Below are 26025 nucleotides of genomic sequence, written 5' to 3'. Positions count from 1 at the left end.
ATCTCTAAAAATAGCTCAACTCTTTACCTTTATAGGCTAGGTAAGGCAAAATTAGTACTATACTTAAAGGTAGTGTTAATTATTTTATTCTACAAGTCAGTGACTACTTTTTTGTTACAGAGAAGACTTAACAAAACAAAACTCAAAGTCCATCCAATTTTAAAAAAATAAAAAATATTTTTCCTATTTTGGAGGACCAGAGGGTTTCCTTTAGCCTACAATGAACACTTAAAATGAGCAGCAAAGCAAGAAGTCAACGTAACACAAGAAAGAATTAAACTGTCATCTACTTTTAAAAGTCTGTCATACGTATTTCTTTGCACCTTTATACTTTTAAATTCCTGGATATTTTATGTTTTTAGTGGGATTTTGCTGGACAGCTTGTTACTTATATAAGAAAAAAAGAATTCAGTTCCTATTTCACTGCTTAACACTGTAACATTCAAATATGAGAAGATCTAGCAATCAGAGATTATAAACTGGTAGTCTGATGATAGACCTGTTTTCCAACACTGCAGTTTAATAAAAACTTTAATTTGATTGCTTTGAGGTCAAGCATGAACTTTCCCGGCCTCATCTCACATTCATTTAAGTTACCCACCCGATCTTTGAAGTTATATCAGAGTTTGCCACTTCTGCCACTACCTGTCACTATATTGATCTTTATTGTATCATGTTTTGCATCTCAGTAATTCTGAAGTTATTTTCTAATTTTAAATCTTAATTCTAAGACTTAATACAGCCATGAGTACTAACAAGTACATAGCTAGGAGATGTGAGAAAAGGTCAAACTCTATACTATATGATTGCTTACAGCTATTAAGATTACCACAGCCATAAAAATTTAAGAGAGAAATGGGATAAATATTGTAGACTAAGACCGTCAATTAATCAACAATGTGTGTATGACACAATCTGCATAATTAAAAAATAAATAAAACAATCTGCAGTGATGACAGGATGATTAATTTGTTAAGAATGTTCATGGGAATGTCTCAATATCGGTGGAGAGAAATCTCCAATGCAACATTTCTTTTCACTTGGTTCATATTCTTCCTGTTAGAAAAAAATAATTCTAAAATTAAAACTATACACAGAGCTCAAAACTGTTCCTAAGTACATATGTAAAAATCAAATTTATTAGGAAATACTGAAATGAAAACATCTGAATAATATTAAACACTGGAGAACTGTAGACAATCTTCCTGAAAGCTTTACATGTTTGGACACAGAATCTGTTCTTACATGTTGTACTGTAAAATCTTCAAACTCTACTATCCACATCACTCTAAAAGAACCCTGAGGAAGTGAAAATAGTTCTCATGGCAGTACTCACATTCCTGCTTAAAGGTAAAATATTCAGTAAGGTGTCTGCATTCATGGTTGCCTCTCAGGAGAAATAATGTACTTGGATATAGAATCTTCAGGACCCATAAATATAAGACACACTACAAAAGAAAATGTTTCCAGTGAATTAATCTTATATTTTTGTTTAACTAAGCTGTTTGATCTTTGTTTCATTTCCTCTAACCCTATTACCCTTATAATTTCTATTATTCTTCATTATCTTTTTATTATCTTTTTCTCTTTGTCCCTTACTAAAACAAAGCTCCACGAAATTAGGGACTTTGATTCTTATTCATGCCTGATTTACCACTCAGAAAAGTACCTAGCAAGTAGAAGAGCAGTAAATATTTGTTGAATAAATGAGTCAAATAATTTAATTACCTTAGATTTACAAATTGTTTGCTGTAAAAACAATTAGCAGATTGGTCTCCTCCTTAGGTATACCAATAAATAAAACAGTAACAATGTCAAAAATAAATAGCAGCTAATATTTACTGAGTATTCATAATATGCTAAGCACTAATTATTCCTCAAACAACCCTATGAAGTATGTAATATTATCTGTTTTACAAATGAGGAAACAGAAGCAAAGAGCTTAAGTAACTTGTCCAAAATCACAAAACCTCTAATCCTCTGATTTTAAGCATTATGCCATGCTGCCTAATGAAGAGAAAAATCATGTTTTATGTTTACTTTGTTGGTTATGAATGTTGCCTTATATAATTAGGTGCTTATTATCTGAAATGATTCAAAGACAATGTAATTTTAAACAAAAAGAATATTAGAACAGCAACTATTTCTCTCTAAATACACCTAAGAAACAGACTCATATTTTACTTATTTGGTTTAAAAAAAGGAAAGACTATTTCATATGTAAATAAGTTTGGTTTACATGATCACATACAAAAAGAAAATACAAACTCTTTATTTTTTTGGCTGCACTGCATAGCTTGCAGGTCTTGGTTCCCTGACCAGAGATGGAACCTGGGTCCTTGGCAGTGAAAGTGTGGAATCCTAACCACTGGACTGCCAGGGAATTCCCACAAACTTTGTTTTAAACAAGTTAAGGTTAACTGAAATGTGTAACACATTTCATTTTATTCACAAGAAAAAAAATAATTAAGCCTGGTAAGTACTTAATAAACACCTGCCCTTTTCACTTATTCTGATTCTTTATTACTTTCCAACAATAAAATGAATTAAAAGAGTCAGCTACAGGGACTTCCCTGGTGGTCCAGTGGTTAAGACTTACAGTGCAGGGGATGCAGGTTCAGTCCTTGGTGTGGGAACAAAGATCGCACGTGTCAAAAAAACCAAACAGAAAACAAAAACAAAAGTATAACAAATTCAATAAAGACTTTTAAATTGGTTCACATAAAAAAAAAAGCTTTAAAAAAAAGTCTTGTTAAAAAAAAAAAGTCTGCTACAAAAGTACCCTCTAATACCAAACGCTCAGCTACCAACTAAGCTTCCTAAAACTGTTCTATTGTTTCTGTCAAAGGCCCGAATCTTTCTATGAAGAAGGGCCAATTTCTATCTTTCTTGAAGGCTCCAAGGAAAGACTGAGAGGGGCCGATGATGACACTATGAACAGAAAGAACTACTCAGGATAATAAAATTCCCAAGGGAATTTGGATGGACAGAGCCCTGAGCTCCCTTTCCCACCAAGGATCCTAGCATACCTCAGAACGGAGGTTGAAAACACTAGAGGAGATATGAACAACAGTAACTGGCACTGAAATTCATCAGGTAAGGTTTCAATATCTAGTGGAGGACATGGTTAAAAGCACACGCTCAAACTGCCTAGTTCCACCACTTACTAACAATATGACCTTGGGCAAGTTATTTAACCTTTTCAAGCCTCAGGCTCCTCTATAAAATGGATAAAATAAAAGTACTTACCTCATAACTTTGTTGTAAAAATTAATCAAGCACGTTAACTGCTTAGAATATGCTTGAAACACATTAATACTAACACACCTATTTGCGGAGCTTCTACTCAACAATTTAACCTCTAAGAATTTGTCCTACAGAAATAACTGGGCAAGTATATAAGGATGTATAAATGATATGGTCCACTGAAGCATCAACTGTCATGGCAAAAAACTGGGAACACCTTAAATGCCTAACAATAAGAATTGATTGACTGTGACTAGTTTAGTCAACAGAATACAATGCAGCTATTAAAAATGATGCTGTAAATTTATAATTGAACTGGCATGACATCAGAGCACAGGAATTAATAAAAAAAGGAAATTATATAACATTATAATATTTCATTTTCATTTCAAAACAGGAAAGAAATGCATGTGTTAGAAAATACAAATTGTTCTATATCTTATTTTAATTTTTATAATTAGAAAAGTAAAAGGAGCAAAAAGAACAATCTACTATTAAGTGACAATGAACAGGTCATTTTAATGCCTCTCAAGTTTTTAAAAGCAGATTAATACTTTCAGAATACATAAAGATTCCATATGATATACTTGGGTCTTAATGGCTACAGGAGGAAAGATAGAAGCACTAGAGTTTAAGTGATAAAGCATTCTATTTTATTTAATTAGAAAAATACAATTAATCTTTTTTTTTTTTTTGCATGGCTGAATGCCTTTAAGGACAAGAGAGATAAACAGCATTAGCTCCTCAGGGCCACTAGATAACAGGCAATAAAGGCCCCTCGTTTTGCTTATAATTTCCACTGGGAAATGGTAATTACAGTAACACAAAAAAAATTAAGAGAATAGTTTGAAAGACAAAAGAGGAATAAATAATAGCTTTACCTAAAAACTTCAGAATACGCAGAGGTATTAAAAAGAACCCAATACAGGTAATTTAAAGAACTTATTTTATTAGGAAGTAATAGAAATCATCTATGATAACACTTAAAAGCAAATCAAATGACAGTATATGATTATTACCTCTATACTAAAATAACCTCTGTCCACATAATCACCAAGAAAAAGGTATCGTGTATTAGCAGGTGATCCTCCTACTTCAAAAAGTTTCATCAGATCAAAAAATTGGCCATGGATGTCACCACACACTGAAACAAGAAGATTATTAGATATGAAAAAAAAATCTAAAATAACAAATTTTACTTAAATTCTAATTTCGTTTACATAAGAGAGCATAAAATTCTATCAAGAAAGGTCTACGACAGAAGCAATCTATGAAGAGTCATGACAGGGATAATGTGTACCCAATTGTTCATGTGCTCAAGATCTAGAACAAGATATAACAAGAGTACTAAAATTTGTAGTAAGTGACAAAATTTTCATCTAGATTTATAAAACTCTTCTTTAGGAAGTCAAGCATGCAATCTTAGGATGATAAAATTATACTGGTGGCAGTAAAATATCCATTCTAACTCCATACTTTCTCATGACTTCTAAACGATCATTTTTGGCATCTGATATGGCACTGAGGTATTTGCCCCTGACGACTGAAAGCATAGTAAATAAGCATTTGTTGAGTCAAATTCAATGATGGCCAACTCAACTGATGAAACCTTCATAAAAGCATATTAGACTAACTTCTGCACTCAGATTATTTAGGATCATGTTTCTTCATTGAAAAAGGCAAAAACTTTCGTTATAGGAAATAATCTGGTAATACTAATTTAGTATATAATATGAATGAAGAAGAAACAGTTTTATAATTAGGTAAGTAAATAATGGTACAGTAAAAAAAATAATATCCAAAACATAAATAAGTGTACCTGTAATTGGAGCCTCTACTTCTATCATGGTTTTCTCTCTCCGAAGAATGGCAGCACCCTCATTGATAATTCTAAGTGCAATTTCTTCATCTACCCGACCTTCTTTTACTAAGTGGTTCTTCAGAACATCAACCCTGGGTATCCCATCCATATCAAATACTTCTTCAGATGTCAAGCGATGTGTTGGGGGGAAAGGAACAGCTGCAATTTTTTTTTAATTAAAAAAAAAATCACTATTAATATATTAACATAAAAACTAATCAATGGATCTAGGTAAGTAAGAGTCAAAACTGAAAAGCTGAAGTTTTTGTTTTGTTTCTTCATTTACTAGATAGAGTATTAACTTTTAAAAGCATTTTTAAAAAGAGAAGTCAAATTATACTTCTTTTTTAAAATAATCTATATATAACATAAGAATTATTAAGAGAAATGAACTGTCTCACAAAATTACGTTTTTTCAGGATAACTAAAGCTTTTTTTCTTTAAGCCAAAACATTTTTTGATAGAACTCTCAAAACAGATTATACACTCTTCATCTTAAATGAAGTATAATAAATATAACTTAATATCATACAAGCATAAATAGAAATCTGAAATATAAGGTGACTGACCAACTTCCTAATAAAAATATATAAAACAATGCCTGCTGGCCAACTTGAGCAGAAACTTCTGTGCTGTGTTTAGTCACTTAGTTGTGCCCGACTCTGCGACCCCATGCCTTGTAGCCTGGCCAGGTTGCTCTGCCCATGGGCATTCTCCAGGCAAGCTTACTGGAGTGGGCTGCCATGCCTCCTCCAATGGATCTTCTCAGCCCAGGAACTGAATCCAGATCTCCCGCACTGCAGGCGGATTCTTTATCAGCTGAGCCACCAGGAAGCCCATGAATACTGGAGAGGGTAGCCTATCCCTTCTCCAGGGGAACTTTCCGACCCAGGAAATCGAATCAGGGTCTCCTGCATTGCAGGAGGATTCTTTATCAGCTAAGCTATCAGGGAAGCCCAGAAATTTCTAGAAATATAGATTAAAACAGCCAAATGTTTACTTACAGATTTAAATTAATCTAGATGCATATATATATTTAAAATAATATTAATACTGCTTTTTCTCTTACCTTCATTTTTCACGTAACAGTTTCATTCAAAATCTTTACACACATTTTTGACATCAGTGCATTCCTTGCCACTAGATTCATTTTTTGTCATCTAAAACACTTTTATAAGCAAATCATCCTCATTTCCATTTAAGTTGCTTAAGATACAGCACTTTTTAAATAAATCTCCAATGCTATTGCTGCAAATTTATCCTAAAACACAATTTCCACTTGTCTAACTACTGAAATAGTTGGCCTTTTTACTCCTGTAGCATATAATTTCCATAAATATTTACCAACTGTATTGTTTTAAACTGAAATCTGTTAAGTGGAATAGAGAACATGAAACTCCATTTTCAATGGCATCTACCTTAAGGTCATGTACCTAGGAAAACATTATATATCTGTTAAAATTTTGTATTCCTTTTTAACTGAATCCAACAAATGATCTCTTTATGCATATAAAATCAGCTTGGGTTGAAGCAGTTTTAGGCTTTTTACCAAATAGTACTTTGGTTTTCAAAAAAAAGAAAGAAATTTATAGTAAGAATGTAGTCTACACATAGACCCAAATGTATTTCTCTCTTTTCTGAAATAAATTTTTGAAGAAAAAACTCACTTTGTGTATGGGCATACAGTACCCAGTATCTTCCTGACCATCACTGTGATTATCAATTATTATACAGAAGACTGGAAAAGTTTAGGATGAACTGCTTCTTCATAGTTCAACTTAAGTAACTAAAAACAGGGGACTGGGTTAGAATCTTATTGATTACTGAAGAAAAGAATAAAAAATAACCATATTCTCATAGGAGAAAAATAATTTAGGAAGAGCTCAGTTCTTAGAAGTGAAATAAGAACTAAAGCAGAGGAATATAAACCATTTCTAAAGACTTTGAAATCATCAATCCCTCTAGCTTTTATCTTTTTTTGATAGTAAAACAAAACTTGCTTTCCCTGGCCCCTTCTTGAGAACACATTTATTCCCATTATTTTTTACTGCATCTAGAACAAGGCATTAAAGTACATTTTGCTCCCCCAAACAGGGCTTCCCTGGTGGCTCAGACGGTGAAGAATCCACCTGCAATGCGGGAGACCTGGGTTTGATCCCTGGGTTGCGAAGATCCCCGGGTTGCGAAGATCCCCTGAAGGAGGGCATGACAACCCATTCCAGTTATGTCTTGCCTGGAGAATCCCCATGGATAGAGGAGCATGGTGGGCTACAGTCCATGCTGCTGCTGCTGCTAAGTCGCTTCAGTCATGTCCGACTCTGTGCGACCCCAGAGACAGCAGCCCACCAGGCTCCCCCGTCCCTGGGATTCTCCAGGCAAGAACACTGGAGTGGGTTGCCATTTCCTTCTCCACTGCATGAAAGTGAAAAGTGAAAGTGAAGTCGCTTAGTCGTGTTGACTCTTAGTGACCCCACGGACTGCAGCCTACCAGGCTCCTCCATCCATGGGACTTTCCAGGCAAGAGTACAGTCCATGGGGCCACCCAAATATAGCTGTGTCAGATTCTAAAAAAATAAAAACCTTTATTAATGTATGTTTTTCTTCAACCAACGATTAAACAGACTATTATACTATATGCTATTGGAGAAGACAATGGCACCCCACTCCAGTACTCTTGCCTGGGAAAATCCCACGGACACAGGAGCCTGGTAGGCTGCAGTCCATGGGGTCACTAGGAGTCGGACACGACCAAGCAGCTTCACTTTCAGTTTTCACTTTCATGCATTGGAGAAGGATATGGCAACCCACTCCAGTGTTCTTGCCCGGAGAATCCAAGGGATGAGGGAGCCTGGTGGGCTGTCGTCCATGGTGTCGCACAGAGTTGGACACGACTGAAGTGACTTAGCAGCAGCAGCAGCAGCATACTATATGCTATAACCAAATTTGCCACTATCAGTAAATCAACTGTTTAAAAGCTACAGAAATTAACAATTACTAAATAAATCAAAAGTTACTTTTGGGACATTATGAAAATGAAAAGTTTAAATATATCTTAAATAAAAATTTCTGAGATCAAACTGGGATATTTTTCTCATCAGGCCAAGAGAATTTCTCCTCTACTCAGGGAAAGAGATACTGTTTAAGATGTTGCATTCCAGATTACACAGAACATAACTCCTAACAATTAACAACATAATTCCACTAATAGCTGAACTTTGTTCAAAATACAGAACTTCCTAAAAACCTTGTGGGAGACCTTCCCCTCCATCAGCCAGTCACCTGTGGTACCGCATGTTTTCATGCACACTGTGATGCCCCACTGCAAATCACACCGAGGTACTGCTCCTCTTTAACCAAGAGTCAGAATGTCCTATTCATTAGGGAGAAAAAAGTATACATTGCCCCCAGACCTATGTTTTCCATTTCTTTTTCAATTCAAGGCATACTTTTCAATCTCAACAACAGCTACAATACCTTTTAAGGAATGGGCAGGTAGAGGGGTGAAGAAATGTCACCAGAGGTAAAAGCAGATGAAAACTAAACACAACACTGAAACAGGAGAGTAGAAAGTTTTGGAAAAATGTTTTAATACATCAGTAAATAAGAAAATAAGCGGCAAAAAGGCATTGTGCTCTTTGGCAGGTGGAAAAAGGAGCTATAGCAGGTGATCTAACTAAGCAAAAGAAAACTGACCAAATAGAATTTGGCCTAATAGGAAATTAATTACTGACACTGCTGGTCAATAGAGGGTTGAATTTGTTATTAACTGAGAAATTAATACTACCATTTTGCAACTCCTAAGGTACTTTTAAAGCATTTCCATCTAATTTTAGGTTTTTAATTGTTTTTTTTACATTTCTAATTCGTCTTCAGCCAACTATTCCTGTTTTCCAACTCTTCTAAGTTTTAGATAGGGAAAAACCAGCACATAAATGTATGTACATACAATGAATGGTCAATAAACAGAGGAGCTTTTCCCTGTTGCCCAACCCTAAGCAAAGACTGCAAACTATCAGCCCAATGAGGCCTCCAACACTATGTGGGGCACAGCCTGCGCCACCTGAAAACTCTACTCCAAAGTAGCATTCAGATGTCTGTGCTTTTCATCACTGCCATTACTCGCAACTGTCCAAAATAAGTTCCTCTTGAATTTATTCTCTGTATTTCTTTTATTCACACCATGAGTAAGAGCAAACTCTGGGAGACAGTGAAGGACAGGGAAGCCTGGCATGCGGCTGTTCACAGGGTCACAAAGAGTCAGACAGGACTCAGCGACTGAACAAGAACATCCTCAGGCTGTTCCCCTCCCTCCCAATCCTCTTCATTCAGCCTCCAGAATTCCCACCACTCTGAGCAGAAGAGGCTACAGTCTTTTAGCTCTCTATTTCCACATCTAACATCATCACTCCTGTGAAGAAGAAAATGCTGCCTCCTTTGAGGTTCATGTCTTCTGGCTAGTTTATTCTTGTCCTAGCCATCTACTACACTTCTGGTCAACTCTTACATGAAACTCGGGTTCCTAGTTCAAAAGCCTTCTCCTCTCTAAGCACCACCATCATCAATGCCCCTGAGGATGACCTATGTAAACCCAAGAATTGAGAGGTTCTGACCTCCACGCCACTTAAACTTTCTCAGCCCTGCCCATCATTTCTGCTCTATCTCTGAGATCCTGAACTCCAATCTCTTACTCCATGACCAAAATCTCTAATGCTTTCAGACTCACTCCCTTTTCTCTATTTGTTCTCCAATTATATCAAGAACCTGGACACCTCCCCTAATCAACTACTTCTGGAAACCTTTGCTTCCTGTAATTTTGAAGCTATCCCATCAACCACCCACTTTTTAAACAACATCCTGAATTGTTTTGTTCTTTTCTACTTCTGAAACTCCAATTCTTGGATGAGCTAGTTTCTAAAGTTGGACATTAAGTAAAAAATCATCAAAACAATTCAGTGCTTATACAAATTAATGGTCTGCAACTTTGTTGGTCATTGACACTTGCCAGCGATCCAATTAAACCTCCTTGTCTGTGCTCTCTCCCATTCTCCTCAGTGGAGATTTCAAATGGTCACCTCTTCCTTGAGCCCTAAACTTAATTTCTCTCTTACTCAGTAATCAACTTTGCACCTTTTTCAGAGAAAATTGAGACCTTCAGACCAAATGTCATTTTTTTGCTCCTCTCCATCTACATCTATACCAGGATCCATCTTTACATTTCTTCCTATCTCAAGGAAGAGGATTCTTCCCACCCAATACTAAACATTCTACTGTGCTTTGAATGCCACCCCACCCCCAACATTTTCACTTCAGTCACCCTTCCCACCCACCCATGCCCCTATTCTGTGTTTCCTGCCTCCAACTTTCCATAGGGTCTTCCCTTTGAGTAGATAAACATACAGCCAGCCCTCCAAAATAACAGGTTGGCATGTGAGGATTCAACCAACCACAGATAGAAAATATTTTTAAAAGAAAAATATTTTTCAAGTAAAACTTCAAAAAGAGAATATTGAATTTGCCTCTCTAGCAACTATTTACATAGCATTTACATTGTTTTATTACAAGTAATTTAGAGATGATTTAAAGTAAATGAGAGGATACAGATAGGCTATATCCAAATATTACACCATTTTATATAAGGGATTTGAACATGCACTGATTTTGGAAGAGGGAGAGGTATCCTAGAATCAAATCCCCACAGATACCAAGGGAAGACTGTACCCAATTCTCTATGATCTTAAAAGCAACCCCAACAAGTAATTTTCCCTTACTCCTCATCCCTGTTTCTGCCATATATATCCCATATTTTACAACTAAGCTTCTTCAAAGAGTAATCTACAGTGGATACCTTCATTTTTTCACTTTTGTCTTCTTTCCTCAACCTACATTTATCTGGCTTCTGCTCTACTCCTTCACCTTACAACTCTCTCTCTCGGGTTCTTGAAATCACTCACCTGGTTTTTCCCTTAATTCTCTGGTCATACCTGATTAGCCTATCTCATGAACTTCAAGTCCTTTTCCTAATCCTATGACAATGTGGCTGAGGATTCTGTCCTTGGCCCTCATATTATACTCCTCTCATTCATAACTACGGCTTCAACCAAAATCTATATTTTGTGGACTCCCAAACAGATTACTCAATCCAGACTGTGCCACTAAACTCCAAATCCCTATTAAACTATTAAATATCTCCAGTTGGATGTTCCGTAAGTATCTTAAACTTAATACAGCCAAAACTTAATGCATGAACTTTCCTTCCGAACTATCACCAATATAGTTGTTTATCTGGAAATTATCCTAAAAGTCTTTTTCTTCCTCACCCTAACACAGCCAATAAATAGGTCCTAGATAATTCTCTGATCTCGTTTCATCCCTTTGGTCCTAAGACACTAAATAAGGACTTTTTTCCCCTAAAATTACAAAAATCTTTTCAATTTGCCCAGGTTTCACAATAACTCAGAATACTCTTTTTAAAATTCAGATCTCAACATCCACCTGTTGCAAGACTGGATGATGCATCACATAAAATCCAAATTCTGTACTTTAACATGTCATACAAGATCCCTTCTAATCTGACCCTTGCCTACATTTCCAACCCTCATCTTTTTGCCACTAACTCATATTCCAGACACATCCTATACTCCAGATGTTATTTTCATTTTTAAAACTACATCACTCAGAAAAACCTCTGTACATTGCATTCCCTATTATTTATAGGTACACTATTTCCATATTTTGTCTAATTTCTCTTTGTCCTTAAACTTCATATCAGTGTTCCAATTCTTGAAAAATGTTCCTGTTCTTTGGCTAGGTTACCTATCAGCTGCACTATAACTACCTTGCTTCCCCCTCAAGCTTACGAGCTCCTTGAAAGGGAGCAAGCTGTCTTTCATCACTATATAGCTAGTGATTAGAACATAGGTACTAATGAACATTTACTGAATTAATGAAACATTAGTTATAGTTTCTAAATTACTTATCTTTACACTAATTTTGGAGAAGGCAATGGCACCCCACTCCAGTACTCTTGCCTGGAAAATCCCATGGATGGAGGAGCCTGGTAGGCTGTAGTCCATGAGGTCGCTAAGAGTCAGACACAACTGAGCGACTTCACTTTCACTTTTCAGTTTCATGCATTGGAGAAGGAAATGGCAACCCACTCCAGTGTTCTTGCCTGGAGAATCCCAGGGACTGGGGAGCCTGGTGGGGTGCCATCTATGGAGTCGCACAGAGTCGGACCCGGCTGAAGCGACTTAGCAGCAGTAGCAGTACACTGATTTATATAGCAATGACAATATATTTCTAGTGCTTGCTTTCATATACACAATCCTATGATTCTCAGAGACATCCTATGAGTTTGGTAGGGCAATTTTATCTCAGTTTCACAGAGAGGATAACAGGTTCAGACAAGTTAATGGCTCTCTCAAGGTGTTTTAACTAGTAAGGGGTAGAGTCATGATTGAAACTGAGGTCTTCAGAATGCTACTCCAGTACCACTTGTCTTATACCAACACGACAACAATGCTCTTCTGACTAAGAGTCATCAAAAGTCTCCTGATCGGGAAAAATGGTATAACCCACCCAGATGCCAGGGGTAGAAGCACGCATTAGCCACATGCTTTAAGGAAAGGTTCAATAAATCCTACGGCACTGTCTTCAAAATTTCTAGGTATCCCTTGAATTCCTTTTAATTTGTAGTGGTTCTTTGAACACGATACCCTTCCCTCAAAAATTAGTTTTTCCTTCCTGGCTTATTTTTGTTATGATATCATCATTCTCTGTCACTCAGATTTAAAATTTTGATGTCACTGTTCTCTTTCTGGACTCTAGTTCTATTTTAAATTTTCTCTATTTTATATCTCCATTGCTGCAATGCTAGTTCAAGTTCTTATCACTTTGCGTACTAGAAAAATCTAAGCTCTACTTTTCCTCTCCCTTTATTGTACAAAGCACAGCTAAATAAATCTACTCAAAATACTGGGGTGGTTTCCACCCTAATTTCTTTTCTACCCTTTACCGTTTAGTCAAAAAAGGACTAATGAATAAAGGAGACAAAAGTCTGAAACTTATTTTTCAAAGTCCTTCTTAACCATCCCCAGTCTCTTACCTATCACTCCAATCTCTGCCTTTAACTACAACTGCTCAACTTAAACTATCACTAAAGCAAAATAAGTTTCATTACTGTTTTCTTAAAAAAGTTTGCTCTTCTACCTGTTTCATTGCCACACCCAGTCATTGCTCCCGTATATCTACTTTCTAATATTACTCAGGATTTGTGTCATATTTGATTTTTCTCTTTCTCATAATTCATCCATGCCGTGGTCATTTTACACTTGGACTACTCCATTAACCTTCTGACACCCTGATTTTAGTCTCTTCCATTTTAATCAGTAATCACTTATCAACAATATCTGTTACCTTTCAAAAACCAAATCATTGGGTCATCCCTCTACTTTAAAACTTTCAATAATGTGTCAGGCCAGGCACTATGGTACAAATTTTCATGAATTGTCTCTGTTAATCCTTCAAAAATCCCATAACTTTATTAACTGTATTTTGCAGATGAGAAAATTGAGGGCTGGGGATACTCAGTATCTTGTCCTCAGTGAAACGATTAAGGCAGAACTAGGCAGTCTTAATTCAAACCCAGGCAGTCTTAATCATCCAATGTTCTTAACCATCCAGAGGCTATACTCCCTAAGTTTCAGGTCCTCAACTTGGTGTTCAAAAAAACTTTTTCAACTTCATCTGCTACTTCTTGCCAAGAACTTTACACAATACTGTCACACATTCCATGCTTTTTTCAAACTCCATGCCTTTCTACTGCTGTTTTCGCTACTAGAAAATATTTTCTCCTTCTCTGCTAAGTCGCTTCACTCATGTCCGACTCTGTACAACCCCATAGACGGCAGCCCACCAGGATCCCCCGTCCCTGGGATTCTCCAGGCAAGAACACTGAAGTGAGTTGCCATTTCCTTCTCCTTCTCAGCCCCACCTTAATATCTGGAGAAATTCTACTCATCCTGTAAGGTTCCCCTCAAAGTATAATCCTTTCAGTGAAGCTTTCTCTCTAATTAAGAGTCAATTCCCTCTATAAAGCTCCAACAGCACTTCGTACCTAATTCATTATATTATTTATTTGCAATAGTGTCTCCTCCACTAGACTGCCTCCAAGAAAAATCTATCTTACTTAATATATCTAATTCAATTCTGTATCCCTAAAGCCTAGTATAATGTCTGGTACAAAGAGGTATTCAATAAATGATGCACAAATAAATGGTCCCAATCTTCTGCTTATTTGAATCCTACCCATCCTCAAAGCTCTTTCCTCCTATACAAACCCTTGCTAGAGCAATCAAATCTAGACCCATACCTATCTCCTTTGAACTCAACTTGCTGGGTCTGCCACTTAACTGGCAATTATTATTCACACAGCCTTATGACATAAATTATTAACTTTTCATGAGTACCTATTTCCCCAAGGACCAAGATTGCATTTTATCTTTTATACTGTTTCCCTACAGTTTTTAGGTATATGGCAGGCATTAAATAAGTAGTTGCTATTTGGTTACTTTGAATTTCAAAAATAAATTTTACATATCATATAAAAATGTCAATTAGTGTTAGCTTATTTCATCTCTATGTAAAAGTAAACATTTTTATACTGAAATGAAATCATAGGATTGGCACTAAAACACATCTCATCTAATAAATCAAAATTCTTTCACCAAACTTTTCCTTATAACTTTCGCCAATTCATTCAACAGTACCGGAACCTGAAGATTTTGCCTCATTACTGAGCAGCTATATTTCTTCCTTGGCATTTTCCTTCCAAGATGACTTGTTGCCAAAGTGTTCTCTTTCCTTCTCACTGCTGACTTCTCTCTGTCTCATATACAAACACGCGCGCGCGCGCACACACACACACAATTCTCTGTTCCCCTGCTTTCTCTAGGACACATGGTACTAAAGATTTAGTATGCTTAACAGTTTGACTAGGGTAAAAAGGAAAAGGAAAATAATTTTCAAGAATTATCTCTTTTAGATAGGTTAAGTCCATAAAACAGATTTTGTTAAAAAAGAAAATTAAAATTCACGTTGCTTTAAAATATAATGAACTGGGGCTTCCCTGGTGGTGCAGAGGTTAAAGCGTCTGCCTGCAATGTGGGAGACCTGGGTTCGATCCGTGGGTTGGAAAGATCCCCTGGAGAAGGAAATGGCAATCCATTCCAGTATTCTTGCCTGGAGAATCCCATGGACAGAGGAGCTTGGTGGGCTATAGTCCACGGGTTGCAAAGAGTCGGACACGACTGAGCGACTTCACTTTCAGGGCTTCCCTATGACTCAGTGGTAAAGAATCTGTCTCTCATTGCAGGAGACACTTGTTCAAGCCCTCTTCTGAGAAGATCCCACATGCCATGGAGTAACTAAGCCCATGCGCCACAACTACTGAGCCTGTCCTCTAGAACCTGGGCGCAGCAACTATTGAGCCCACACGCCCTACAGTCCATGCTCTGCAACGAGACGCCACTACAATGAGAAGCTCTCGTACTACAACTAGACAGTAGCCCCTGCTCTCTGCAACCAGAAAACAGAAAACACAGCAACAAAGACCCAGCACAGCCATAAATAGATAAATAAAATTATTCAAAAACAAACAAGCAATCATAATGAACTAGAATTAGCGTGCGCGCGCACACACACACGCACACTTGAAGTAGCTATGTGACTCCAAGACCTATGTGGGTCATCTAAAAATCTGTAATGAAAATAAGCAATCCTATTAAAGCTAAGTTACTGGAAAACACGTTAGCCAAACAACCTCTGATTTTTGAGCAGAGGAGCAGGCAACAGGACCTAAATGAATCATTAGATATTAACAGGTAAAAAACTTACAACACACACATTTTGGTTCAATCTGAAAGTCTGATAATTTAAGAGATAAGGATAATAAAACCTAGGGAATAAAACATGCTGAATGCAAAAGAAAATGAGTAGCACTGTGTGTGCTAAAATAAACATGTACACAAAATGGACAATGCAATGTAAGCAATAAAGGTGAATTTTTGCATTAAGTGTAACAGATTTATTAATTTCAAGGGAAAATCTAGTTTTACAAATCTGGGACCTCATCTATACAGCAAAAAGTACATTTTAAAAGTATCTGAGGGAAAAAAGAAAAAAGACCTGGACATTTCAGGTCAAGTAAATTTCAGGGGGAGGAGGAAGAACAATATAAATAAATTCAGGGTTTTATGCTTTAACTACACACACCAGTTTTGCTGATGTGGCAAAAAGGCACTAGGAAAAATTAACTGTTTTTCCTAGTTTGTTTCTATTTTCTTATTGCCAACTTACTATCTTAGCTAAAGATAAAAAATGCTTGACAGAAAATAGTTAAGAGAAAAAAAAAAAAAAAGAAAATATTTAAGAGGGCATACTATCTCACCTAAACCACTTGGGCTCCACCAACTTTTAAACAAATGAATTTGACCAGAGCCAGAAACTGGAGCAGGCCCAGAACTGTCTTAACCAGGAAACCTAATCACACATAATCAGGGATACGGAATTACCACTAATAATTTCAGTGAATAGATACTTTATACATGAATCACCTACCATATTCCAAGATCTCAAACTTCACATAACGTGAAATTCAGGCATTTGATACGAAACACAGAAGACCTATTCCCCTTCAAAAGCTATGACCATAAAATACAGGCCTCTTGGCTAGAAATGTAAGAGCATAAAATCTGAGATAACAGGGAAAGTTTCAGGGAGTAAAACACTATATTCAATGCCAACGATGGTCTCTATAACCTTACCACTATGAAATGGTGCAAAACCACCACATATTAGACTTAAATCTAGATTTGTAACAAGTTACACTTAAGTTGAATTAGCACGGTGGTTATATAGCTTCAGCGAACTGGTGTTCTTTGTCATCAAATGAAACATTATACTACAATTACTGAGGAAGGCAAGAAAGAAGCTTGAAAATGAAATATAAAAGATTTCTACAATGAAAGGTAAATTTCCCAGTAAATTCCAAGGAAGCTAGAAACTCCTGGAGCAGCACAAACCAGTCTATTGCACACTATCTCTAAAGCATGTGATCCATATCTGCCATTCCAACTAGCTAACAAATACCATAAAGAAATGAAAGTTGTCTTGAAGAGCATACTACTAAGTACATGGTATCTTATATCCACGAGTTCTACTATGATTTTCTATATCAACAAACTCCCATTTACCTAAATCAAATGACTTTTATTTCCTACCAATAAACTGCAAATATGACTATGTCTTGTATTCACAATCCACCCCTAAGGAATATGCCCTATGTCTGGAATCTTATTTTTACTGTATTAAAGAAGTACAAGGGAAACATTACCATATAAATGTCAAAAAACAAGAAGATTCACAAGCGTTTAAGTATAGCACAAACTTACTGTTCAGAAATGTGACTGGTTGTCCCATCTAATAGTAGGGTGAAAAGTGCCAGGGGAAATTAACAGACAGCACAGGTATACTGTCAAAAAATTAACAGGCAGCTCATGTCTCCTATTTCCAACCCAACAAAACTTCAAGATTTTACAATAGCATGCATGTCTGAACTGCCGATCATTTTTCTTTCTCTTTTTCAAAAGACTTCTTGGGACAAGGATTCTATAAAAGCTTTCTTCAACTGATGCCTGGCCCGAATATATACACAATTAAGCTTTTAAAATTGTCTACATAAATCTAGATACAAATTAGTATTATCATTAAAGGAGGCTAGAATTGATAAATTAAAAACCACAAAACAAAAAGTTTTTCTTGTTTTTAAATATTTTAATGGAAACATGTCTAGTCAGATTTCCAAAACTGGGCTAACAGTGTTTAAACATTATGCCAGCATGTTTGAGAAGTTGAATGAAATAAATAAAACAAATAAAAGAAATATCTCTCTTTCAAAAATAAATGTGATACAATAAAGAAAACTTTATTCTAAAATGATTTCAATTTATTGACCAAGCTACATGATAAAGAAAAATCATTTCAAATTATGTTCTTCACCTCCACAACAGTGTTTGAAGTTGATGGGCTCTCCCAGAGAGCATGGAAATCTTAAGCAATTCTAAATTAGCCTTCAATTTCTCTATTTCAAATTAATGTTATGACCTGTTGTAGTTAAACAATCATAAATTCTGCACCAGCTGAGAAATATTTAATTTTTTCTTCTAGGGGGAGTGTGTAGGTGTTTGCATGCACGGGAGGGCTAACCCCTCCTGCCCTCTGACCAGTGTTGCCGGTTCTAAGTAAATGCTTCTTCCTATCGCCGAAGATCTTTTTTTTTTTTTTACTGTCTTTTTTTCATCTTTTATGCACTTAAACCCGGGGCCCCCAAATTCTGGCTTATCCCTGCACCCTTGTCCAATCCCATACAGTTCCCCCAATTTCCGCGCGGGGTGACACCTGAAGGCCGAGCGCGAACCCCTGCGGCTGGCATTAACTAGGCGCGAATAGGGCGGACGGCTGTCACTGGGGAGCAGGCGTGGGCCAAAGGCGAGGTGATTTCTGACTGCTCATCGCCCAACCCCGCGTGGCTGAAGGTCTGAGAGCCCCTCCATTCGCCCCGGCAAGCCAGGCGTGCAGCTGTCGCGGTGCAGGAAGCTAATCGCGACCTCTGGGCCGCTTTGACAGGGCGGGCAGGAAAAGAAAGAGGCTCACCGCGACTAGCAGCCTCACCCCTCCGGCTAGGAGACCTACAGAACGAAACCTCTGCCCCGGCCCGAAGGCAAGCGAGAGACCTCGGAGCCGCTGCCACCGACTCAGCCCAGCCCAGCAGGGGCCCGCCCAGGGGCCACTCCCCAAGTGAGGCAGCCAGTCACTCGCCCGCCCTTCCGGGCCCGCTCCGGAGGGGACGGTCTCCCGCCCGCCCTCACACAGCTATCTCATCAGGCCAGGCCCCCAGGGCTTCGTCCACCTCTCACCTTTGACGACGCGGTCAGCCCCGGGAGGGGGCGGCGGGGGCGGGGGTGGGGGCGGTGCAGCCCGGGCCGGCTCCGGGGCGGCCATGCTGGGCCCGGGGCTCGGCTAGGCGCTGGGCCGGGCGGGGCTGGGGGCGGGGGCGGCGGCTACCAGAGCCAAGCGGCGGCGCCGCCGGGGAACATGGCGGACCCTCTTTCCCTACAGAGGGGCTAAGACCGGCATGCACCGCGCTTGCGGGGGCGGGGGCGGAGCAGGCTCTAGGGACTTGAGCAAAATTACTGAAGCTAGGAGAGAAACAAGACCATGCCAAGGGATCAGCTTAAAATTCTGGGCAAGCAGAAATAAAAGAGAGTGAGGAGAGATGATTCGTCTGTAGCTAGTTCCTGCGGTGAATGAGTGCTAGGGAACACGACACCGGCTTTCATGGAGCTCCTAAAAGATGGAGAGATGTGACCCAACCTAAGAATCTCCCGCAAATAGAGAAAAAAAAAAAGTATAACAATTTGACTGTCAGATTCGGGTACTTCGGTCGGTAACTGACAGAACTAGAGGAAGCGTTGTAGGTTCTAGAGCGAAGCAACGGTTCAGAATGTAGTTTGAGAGAGAATCTGGCCCTTGTGTTTAGAGCCTGGGATTGTCAAGAGTCTGAAAGCACAAAGAATGCAGGTACAGCGGACTAGGCTCCAAGGGTTCAGAATCAAAACAGGTAAGAGGAAAGGAAGGGTTTTGTCACTGAGATGTTCAAAGAGTCTACGAAATTCACCTGAAAAGGACACAGCCTCCCTCTTGATTCACTGAGAAAAGAGAGATTTCGAAGGCAATAGGGACTTGGAAATTAGCTCCTCATAAGAAATACCTCTACGGTAGAATGTGGGCCCAGGTTTTCTACGGAAACTTTAAAGAGATGTACACTCAAAAGGAAGGGAGTAGTGGGACAAGAAATGATTGTTCAATCAATAATTATTAGAAGAGGATGACAGAGGATGAGATGGCTGGATGGCATCACCGACTCGACTGACAGGAGTCTGAGTGAACTCCAGGAGTTGATGGACAGGGAGGCCTGGCGTGCTGTGATTCATGGGGTCGCAGAGTCGGACACGACTGAGCGACTGAACTGAACTGAACTGAACTGATGTGTTGACACCAGCAGAGGTGCTGGATCAGTAGCAGGGATCAGAATATCCTAAGATCTATATATCTTTTTTTTTATTTTTGCTGCACTGAGAGGTATGTCAGATCTCAGTTCCCCAACCAGAGATCAAACCTGTGCCCCATGCAGTGGAAGCGCGGAGTCTTCACCATGGGACTGCAAGGGAAGTCCCACGTCTATATATCTTGATGGCATAGGATTCAAGTAGGATAGGGTTAGAAATGCCTGCCCATCCTCCTGCTCAATACTACATGTGCTCAGAATCTGTTCATAACAGATGGTGATAATTAGGCAAGCAATAGTCCAAAGGACTCAAACACCACCTCTCTACCTCTTGACCTGTCAATCTTAATGATCCTCAGAGCTGGAATAATCTAAGAAAAGAGAAATGCCCAGTTAGTAATGTTTGCTAAGGGAGCTTACATATTATTTTTTAGAGGGAGATGAATTTTCGAGTGAGGAAGGAGTGAAAATGGATCTTTCTTACATGGAAAGTGAAAGTGAAGTCACTCAGTCTTGTCCGTCTCTTTGAGACCCCATGGACACCAGGCTCCTCTGTCCATGGGATTTTCTAGGCAAGAGTACTGGAGTAGGTTGCCTTTTCCTTCTCCATTCTTACATGGAAGTGCCATATAATTCTGGAGGGAAGGCAAGGGGCAGCCATATGAAGAGACAAAGGAAGGGATAAGAGGCACATGATAAACTTGTAGAGGGAGGGCACAACGGGTACCTAGATCAGGAGTGAGTTTCTAAGAGGAGTCTGAATCCCAGAAAATCTCCCTGAGGGGGGAAGGAGAAAGTATGTAATGTGTTGAGTGCCTCTTGGCAGGAAAGGGATAGAAAATGTACTAGCAGCAATAAAAACAAGGAAAGTCACTCCATATTAGGACTCATTGACTCCTACCTTGAATACATACCCTTCAACCAGTCTTCAACTCCTCTTTGGCTCCTCACTTTCACTCAGTCAAAATCCATATACTGAGCCCCAGGCCACTGGGAATTGGTATTTCTTGCTTCCCCAGCCCAATACAAAAGAGCAAGAAAATACAAAAGGAATCAAATAGACAAATGACAAGGAATTAAATAGAACTATCTTATAGATTTATTAATGAAAAATACTTTACAAAAAACAGTATGTTTGGCCCTAAAATAGTTCAGCTGACTCTGAGGGTTTACAGCGGCGACTGAGCAGGTGGCAGTAATGGCTGTGCTGCTGAGGACAGGAGGGTATGTTAGTGTGCCTGACTCCCATTTGTTCCGAAGAGTAAATGTTATGTTGGTAGTCCCACATTCTAGGCCTAAGGTTTGGGGGCTGAGGGAAGGCTGACAGTCTGGGCAGGTGGGCTAGCCTGAATGATGTGGTCAGGACCAAGACTACAGGGCTACATGTCCCTCCAAGGATGAGGGATGGAGAAGACAGAGGATCGGATAATAGGGATAGGTGGATAAAACAAAGCACAGAAGTTGGTAATATAACAGGGAACAGAATATGAGGGCTTAGAGTATTCAAGAATAAAATGGTGACCCTAAGATCCTAAGGAATGGCTAGTGTCCAGAGTAACATGGATTCATCTTTAAAGTGGATCAAATAAAACCCTAAACAGCAGCTGCTTCCTTTTGCTAGGTGAATGGAAATTGAAGTTTCAAATAGTCCCTCAAAGAGCCAGGTCTCCTTAGGGGTTCCTGGCACCCCTGGGAGAAATTGCCAACTCTGTATTGAGATAAACTTGCACAACCTTGGCAGGGATGCAGGGTGCCAACTCTGCTGCAGTACAGTTTAACAGAGAAAGCTGTGGCTCCAGGAGAGGAAATGGGTAACCCTTACCACCTGCTGTGCTGCAGGGCTCTAGCCCTGACCTGTTCTCTGCCAGGGGCATCTGCTAGGACAAACAGAAACTCCTCTCTCCCCGTCCTCCTATGCCTAGACGGCAGGGCATAACTGCTTTGCCTCCAGTCATCATCTGGGGGCATGTCTACTCTTCGAGGACCAGGGGCTCGAAACCCTGGAACAGGACCTGAATTCCAAGCTGACCTCAGGGGTACACAAAGACTGCTTGGTGGCGGCGACACAGGGTGAACAACAGGAGGGTGGGAGGGTGAATGGAAAAGATCCCCCCAGGACTGAGCATGAGGAACCTGAAGGTCCTGGTGTCTTTCTGGTAGTGTGGCAGTGTGGGTTAGCTGAGGCTTGCACCCTGGAGTAGTCAGGAATCTGGCCCCAATATGCTGGTTGGCCTCTGACCATGGTCCCCGGGAGGCATCTGTTCTGGAACGATGGGGGAGACTCCGGTAGTTCAAAGTCCTTCCTGTGTACTTGACCCCTTCGGAAGTTTCACCCCTGTCACACATAGCCAGAAACTGCTGGACACTCCTCGAAGTTCCTGGGGAGAGAAAAGAAACCCAAAGATTGAGTATCTTCAGTAAAACCATTATCCTTCCCAGAGGACCATTCCTGGCTGTTCCTTCCAACTCCTCACCTCTTTAAGAACATACAAATAAGGGAAAGAAGGAACCTAGCTTTGCTTTTAATTTCATTTTTAAAAATTCTTAATATACACTAAAATCAAGTCACTGCCAATCTGTGTAAATTAAACAGTCTCCTGGATGTTGCACACTCCTATCTCACTGCATTATAATCTGTCCTCCAAAAGACAGACACAAACACACATACATGAATGGCTCTCTGATATTCCAAATATATGTTCTCTGTGATAATTTTACTCCTTAGAGTCACCACTCCAAAACATCACTCAGTTTTTTTTAACACAGTACTTTCACTCCAGGTGAACTGTGTCTGCTTACATTTGTGTTCATTCTCCAAGATTTCTGCTTTTGTTTGCACTGCTCCCACATACATAATGTAGAATGCCTTTTCAATACATTGATTCCTTTACTTAAAAGAAGCAAAATAACTAATTTTCCAAACGTCACTTCTAAACAGTACTTCTCATTTTTAATTTTTAAATTCCATCAATAGCTGTACTATACATATATATATATATATATATATATATATATATACATACACCTGATTACTGAAACTTTGAGCTCTTTAAGAGCAGAGAACTGCCTTCTTTCTCCCATGTATTTACTGTAGTATTTGGTGCAGAACAAGTTGCAATAAATGCTGCCTTACTGATCAGATACTTCTAGTAACTCTCAAAGGATGCTGGTGACCTGGCAGCTCCACTGAGTAATTAGAAGTCCATTTATCCAGAAGGCCTGCTTATCCAAAGCTCCCTAAAATGTGGACACAAATATCAACAGTACTACTCAGTTCTAAGAAGATCCTTTTCCCTGGGGATTTATACCCATAGACAGGTTTCTCAACTTTGGCACTACTGATAATTGGGGCTGATCATTCTTTGTCTTAGGAGTAGGGTAGGGGTGTGCAAGGAAACTTCTCTGTGCATTGCTAAATGTTTAGCAGCATCCCTAGTCTTTCTACCCACCAGATGCCACTGGCACCTACCCTTTCTCATTAAGAACCACTGCCTTAAACTGTAGATTTGGTCCATGAGGGGAAAAATGGAACAAATCTTGCTGTGGAGGGTCAAGGAAAGCCAGAAGGATGCTGCCCACCTTCCCCAGGACTGTCTGGGTCTCTATGCATGGCATGGGTATTCTGTGCATAGGATCTTTCCAAGTCTGCCATTCACTACTCACCCTCCTAGTCCATCCCTCAACTGAGACTTGGGATAAAAGGAGAGAAAAACAGCTGATAGAGATGATATTTCCTGTTCTGGGGGATCCTAAAGACTGGGTACTAATTCCCTGGGTCACTTAAAATCATATCCTATCACAACTGAAGCAGTTCATTTTCATGAGTAGTTAGATTCTGGGAGCTCTGGTCTAGACCCCATGTTGCCCAAGAAATGATTCAGTCATGATTCATCAAGATCAATGCTTGATCTTTAAAGCAATAATTCATTTCCCTTTACAACTCCACCTTGGGACCCTCCTTCCCCTTCCCCACCCCCCAACAGATGCACTGATTTGATTCTTCCCGGTCCCTGGAAAAGTACTACATTCCAGCACATAATATTAGATTGGGGGAGAGTTACCTGGGGGTCTATGGGGCTCCCCTGCCATGCTGGGCATCAAGACATCTGGGGACAGGAACTGTGGTTGGGGTGGGTAGAGTTGGGGACCAAGGAGAAATACAGGAGGGTCATGGATGACAGGGAGGGAAGAGGAGCTGGAACAACGATGCCGGGTTTCCAAAGGCTTTTTCCTCACGCTTGATGAATCCTTACAATGAGACAAGACAAAAAAAAACATAGAGATGAGGATTAACACACAGCAGGCTATGGTTGGGTAAACACAGTGAGGGAAGCAGGGGGATATGGAAGGAACTAGAGTACAAACGTTGCTTAATCTAGAGATGGACCCAATTTACTCGACACTCTTCCCATCAGCCCCTCTAGGAAACATCCTGACTATGAAACATCCTCCAGTATGAACTTAAGACACCAAAGTACAGTTCTCTTCTCTTAATATGTCTTCCTCATAACCCTCACTTTCCCAATCCTAACATCAAGGTCTTTAGCAAAGTCCTTAATGCTACTATTAAAATTAGAGAATGAGATAGAAATTTAAAAATAGGCAAGAGGGAAATTCCCTGGCTATCCAGTGGTAAGGACTACAAGCTTTCACTGCCAAGGTTCAATCCCTGGTCAGGGGACTAAGATCCTGCAAGTTGTGTGATGTGGATTAAAAAAAAAAAAAATAACAGAAGCCTCTAAAAAAATTAATAAAAATTTAAAATAGAAAAGAAATGAGAGGGAAATTCAGAAAACCAAAAAGACTGAAAAATTCTACACTCACTCTAAATATTGGGAACTAATATCTCCCTAAATGTACAGTCAGATATTGGGAACTAATATCTCCCTAAATGTACAGTCAGAAACTCTCTATTCCATCTCTCCTGTTACTGCTACACTCCAGTCTCCATTTTGGTGGTGCCTGTTAAGTCTGTACCCACTGTTGCTTATGACCTACTTTGTTCTTCATTTGTCATTCACTTATGTGGCAAAGTCTCAGAAATATGTTTTTTAATGTAAGAGATATGAACATGTCCAAAACTGAACCAACATTCTCCCCAACTCCTCCTTCTGGTACCGTATTTTCTTAAGTCACCTAGACTCAAAATATTGACACTGTCCTTGATTTTGCACTTTTCATCCACAATTCCATTAGTTGCCTATGCCATATACTGTCATTTCTACCTACAGGTTTTATATTTAAATTCAACTAGACCACTGCAGCAGCCTCCAATTTAGTGCTTCCTATCTCCAGCCCACTGCCTCCTTTAGTGTGGCCTGCAAGTTCTGTGTGATATGGCAAAGCTGATCTTTCTCACTTTATCTCCTACCATTCCTGTGCCTTTTAGACGCCAACCTTCTTAATGTTCTTCAAACATACGAAGCTTACCCCACCTTAGGGCCTTTACACTTTGTGTTTCTGTTACTGGGAATGCTCTTCCCGTGGCTTACACCTTCATATCACTGAGGTCTCTCATCACATGTTACTTTCTTAGAGCTGCTTTTCCTCACTACTCTATCAAAAAAAACAGCCCTGAGAATAACCACTATTACCTCTTTACTCCTTAGCCTCTTGCTGTGTTTTATTCTTTATCACACATTGTCTGGGGTTTACTTGCTTAATGTCTTTTCTCTCCTACTAGAATACATTTCTTTTCACTCCAGTATCCCCATAACCTTGAACAGCTCCTGGAGGATTATTATAGGCACTTAATAAATAATATATTAAATAAAATAATCTATATGCCAGTGTA

At 39.2% G+C, this 26025-nt stretch overlaps 2 protein-coding genes across 21 annotated transcripts in view; both read right to left on the bottom strand.

Annotated features, from left to right (window-relative positions):
- The window catches only part of PPP3CB (protein phosphatase 3 catalytic subunit beta), a 47369-nt gene extending 28069 nt beyond the window's left edge, over positions 1-19300 (bottom strand). For 4 of the 8 annotated variants that reach the window (XM_018042303.1, XM_018042308.1, XM_018042304.1 and 1 more), the window contains exons 1-4: positions 19081-19213; positions 5066-5266; positions 4266-4390; positions 1337-1448 (exon numbers count right to left, since the gene is read on the bottom strand). In XM_018042303.1, the coding sequence (XP_017897792.1) occupies positions 1337-1448; positions 4266-4390; positions 5066-5266; positions 19081-19165 (523 nt within the window). In that variant the 5' untranslated portion in view covers positions 19166-19213. Of the gene's footprint in view, positions 1-1336; positions 1449-4265; positions 4391-5065; positions 5267-19080 lie in introns of all 8 variants that reach the window. The other 4 variants (XM_018042305.1, XM_018042309.1, XM_018042307.1 and 1 more) reach the window with 2 other exon arrangements.
- The window catches only part of USP54 (ubiquitin specific peptidase 54), a 129155-nt gene continuing 124437 nt past the window's right edge, over positions 21308-26025 (bottom strand). For 7 of the 13 annotated variants that reach the window (XM_005699208.3, XM_018042202.1, XM_013975606.2 and 4 more), the window contains 2 exons: positions 24293-24479; positions 22050-22609 (listed from right to left, as the gene is read on the bottom strand). In XM_005699208.3, coding sequence (XP_005699265.2) covers positions 22050-22609; positions 24293-24479 — 747 coding nt within the window. Of the gene's footprint in view, positions 22610-24292; positions 24480-26025 lie in introns of all 13 variants that reach the window. The other 6 variants (XM_018042206.1, XM_018042205.1, XM_018042207.1 and 3 more) reach the window with 2 other exon arrangements.

Source organism: Capra hircus, chromosome 28, assembly GCF_001704415.2.
Source record: "Capra hircus breed San Clemente chromosome 28, ASM170441v1, whole genome shotgun sequence".
Lineage (NCBI taxonomy): Eukaryota > Metazoa > Chordata > Mammalia > Artiodactyla > Bovidae > Capra > Capra hircus.
The sequence above is the reverse complement of the archived record's forward strand: the minus strand, read 5'-3'. Positions and strand labels throughout refer to the sequence as shown.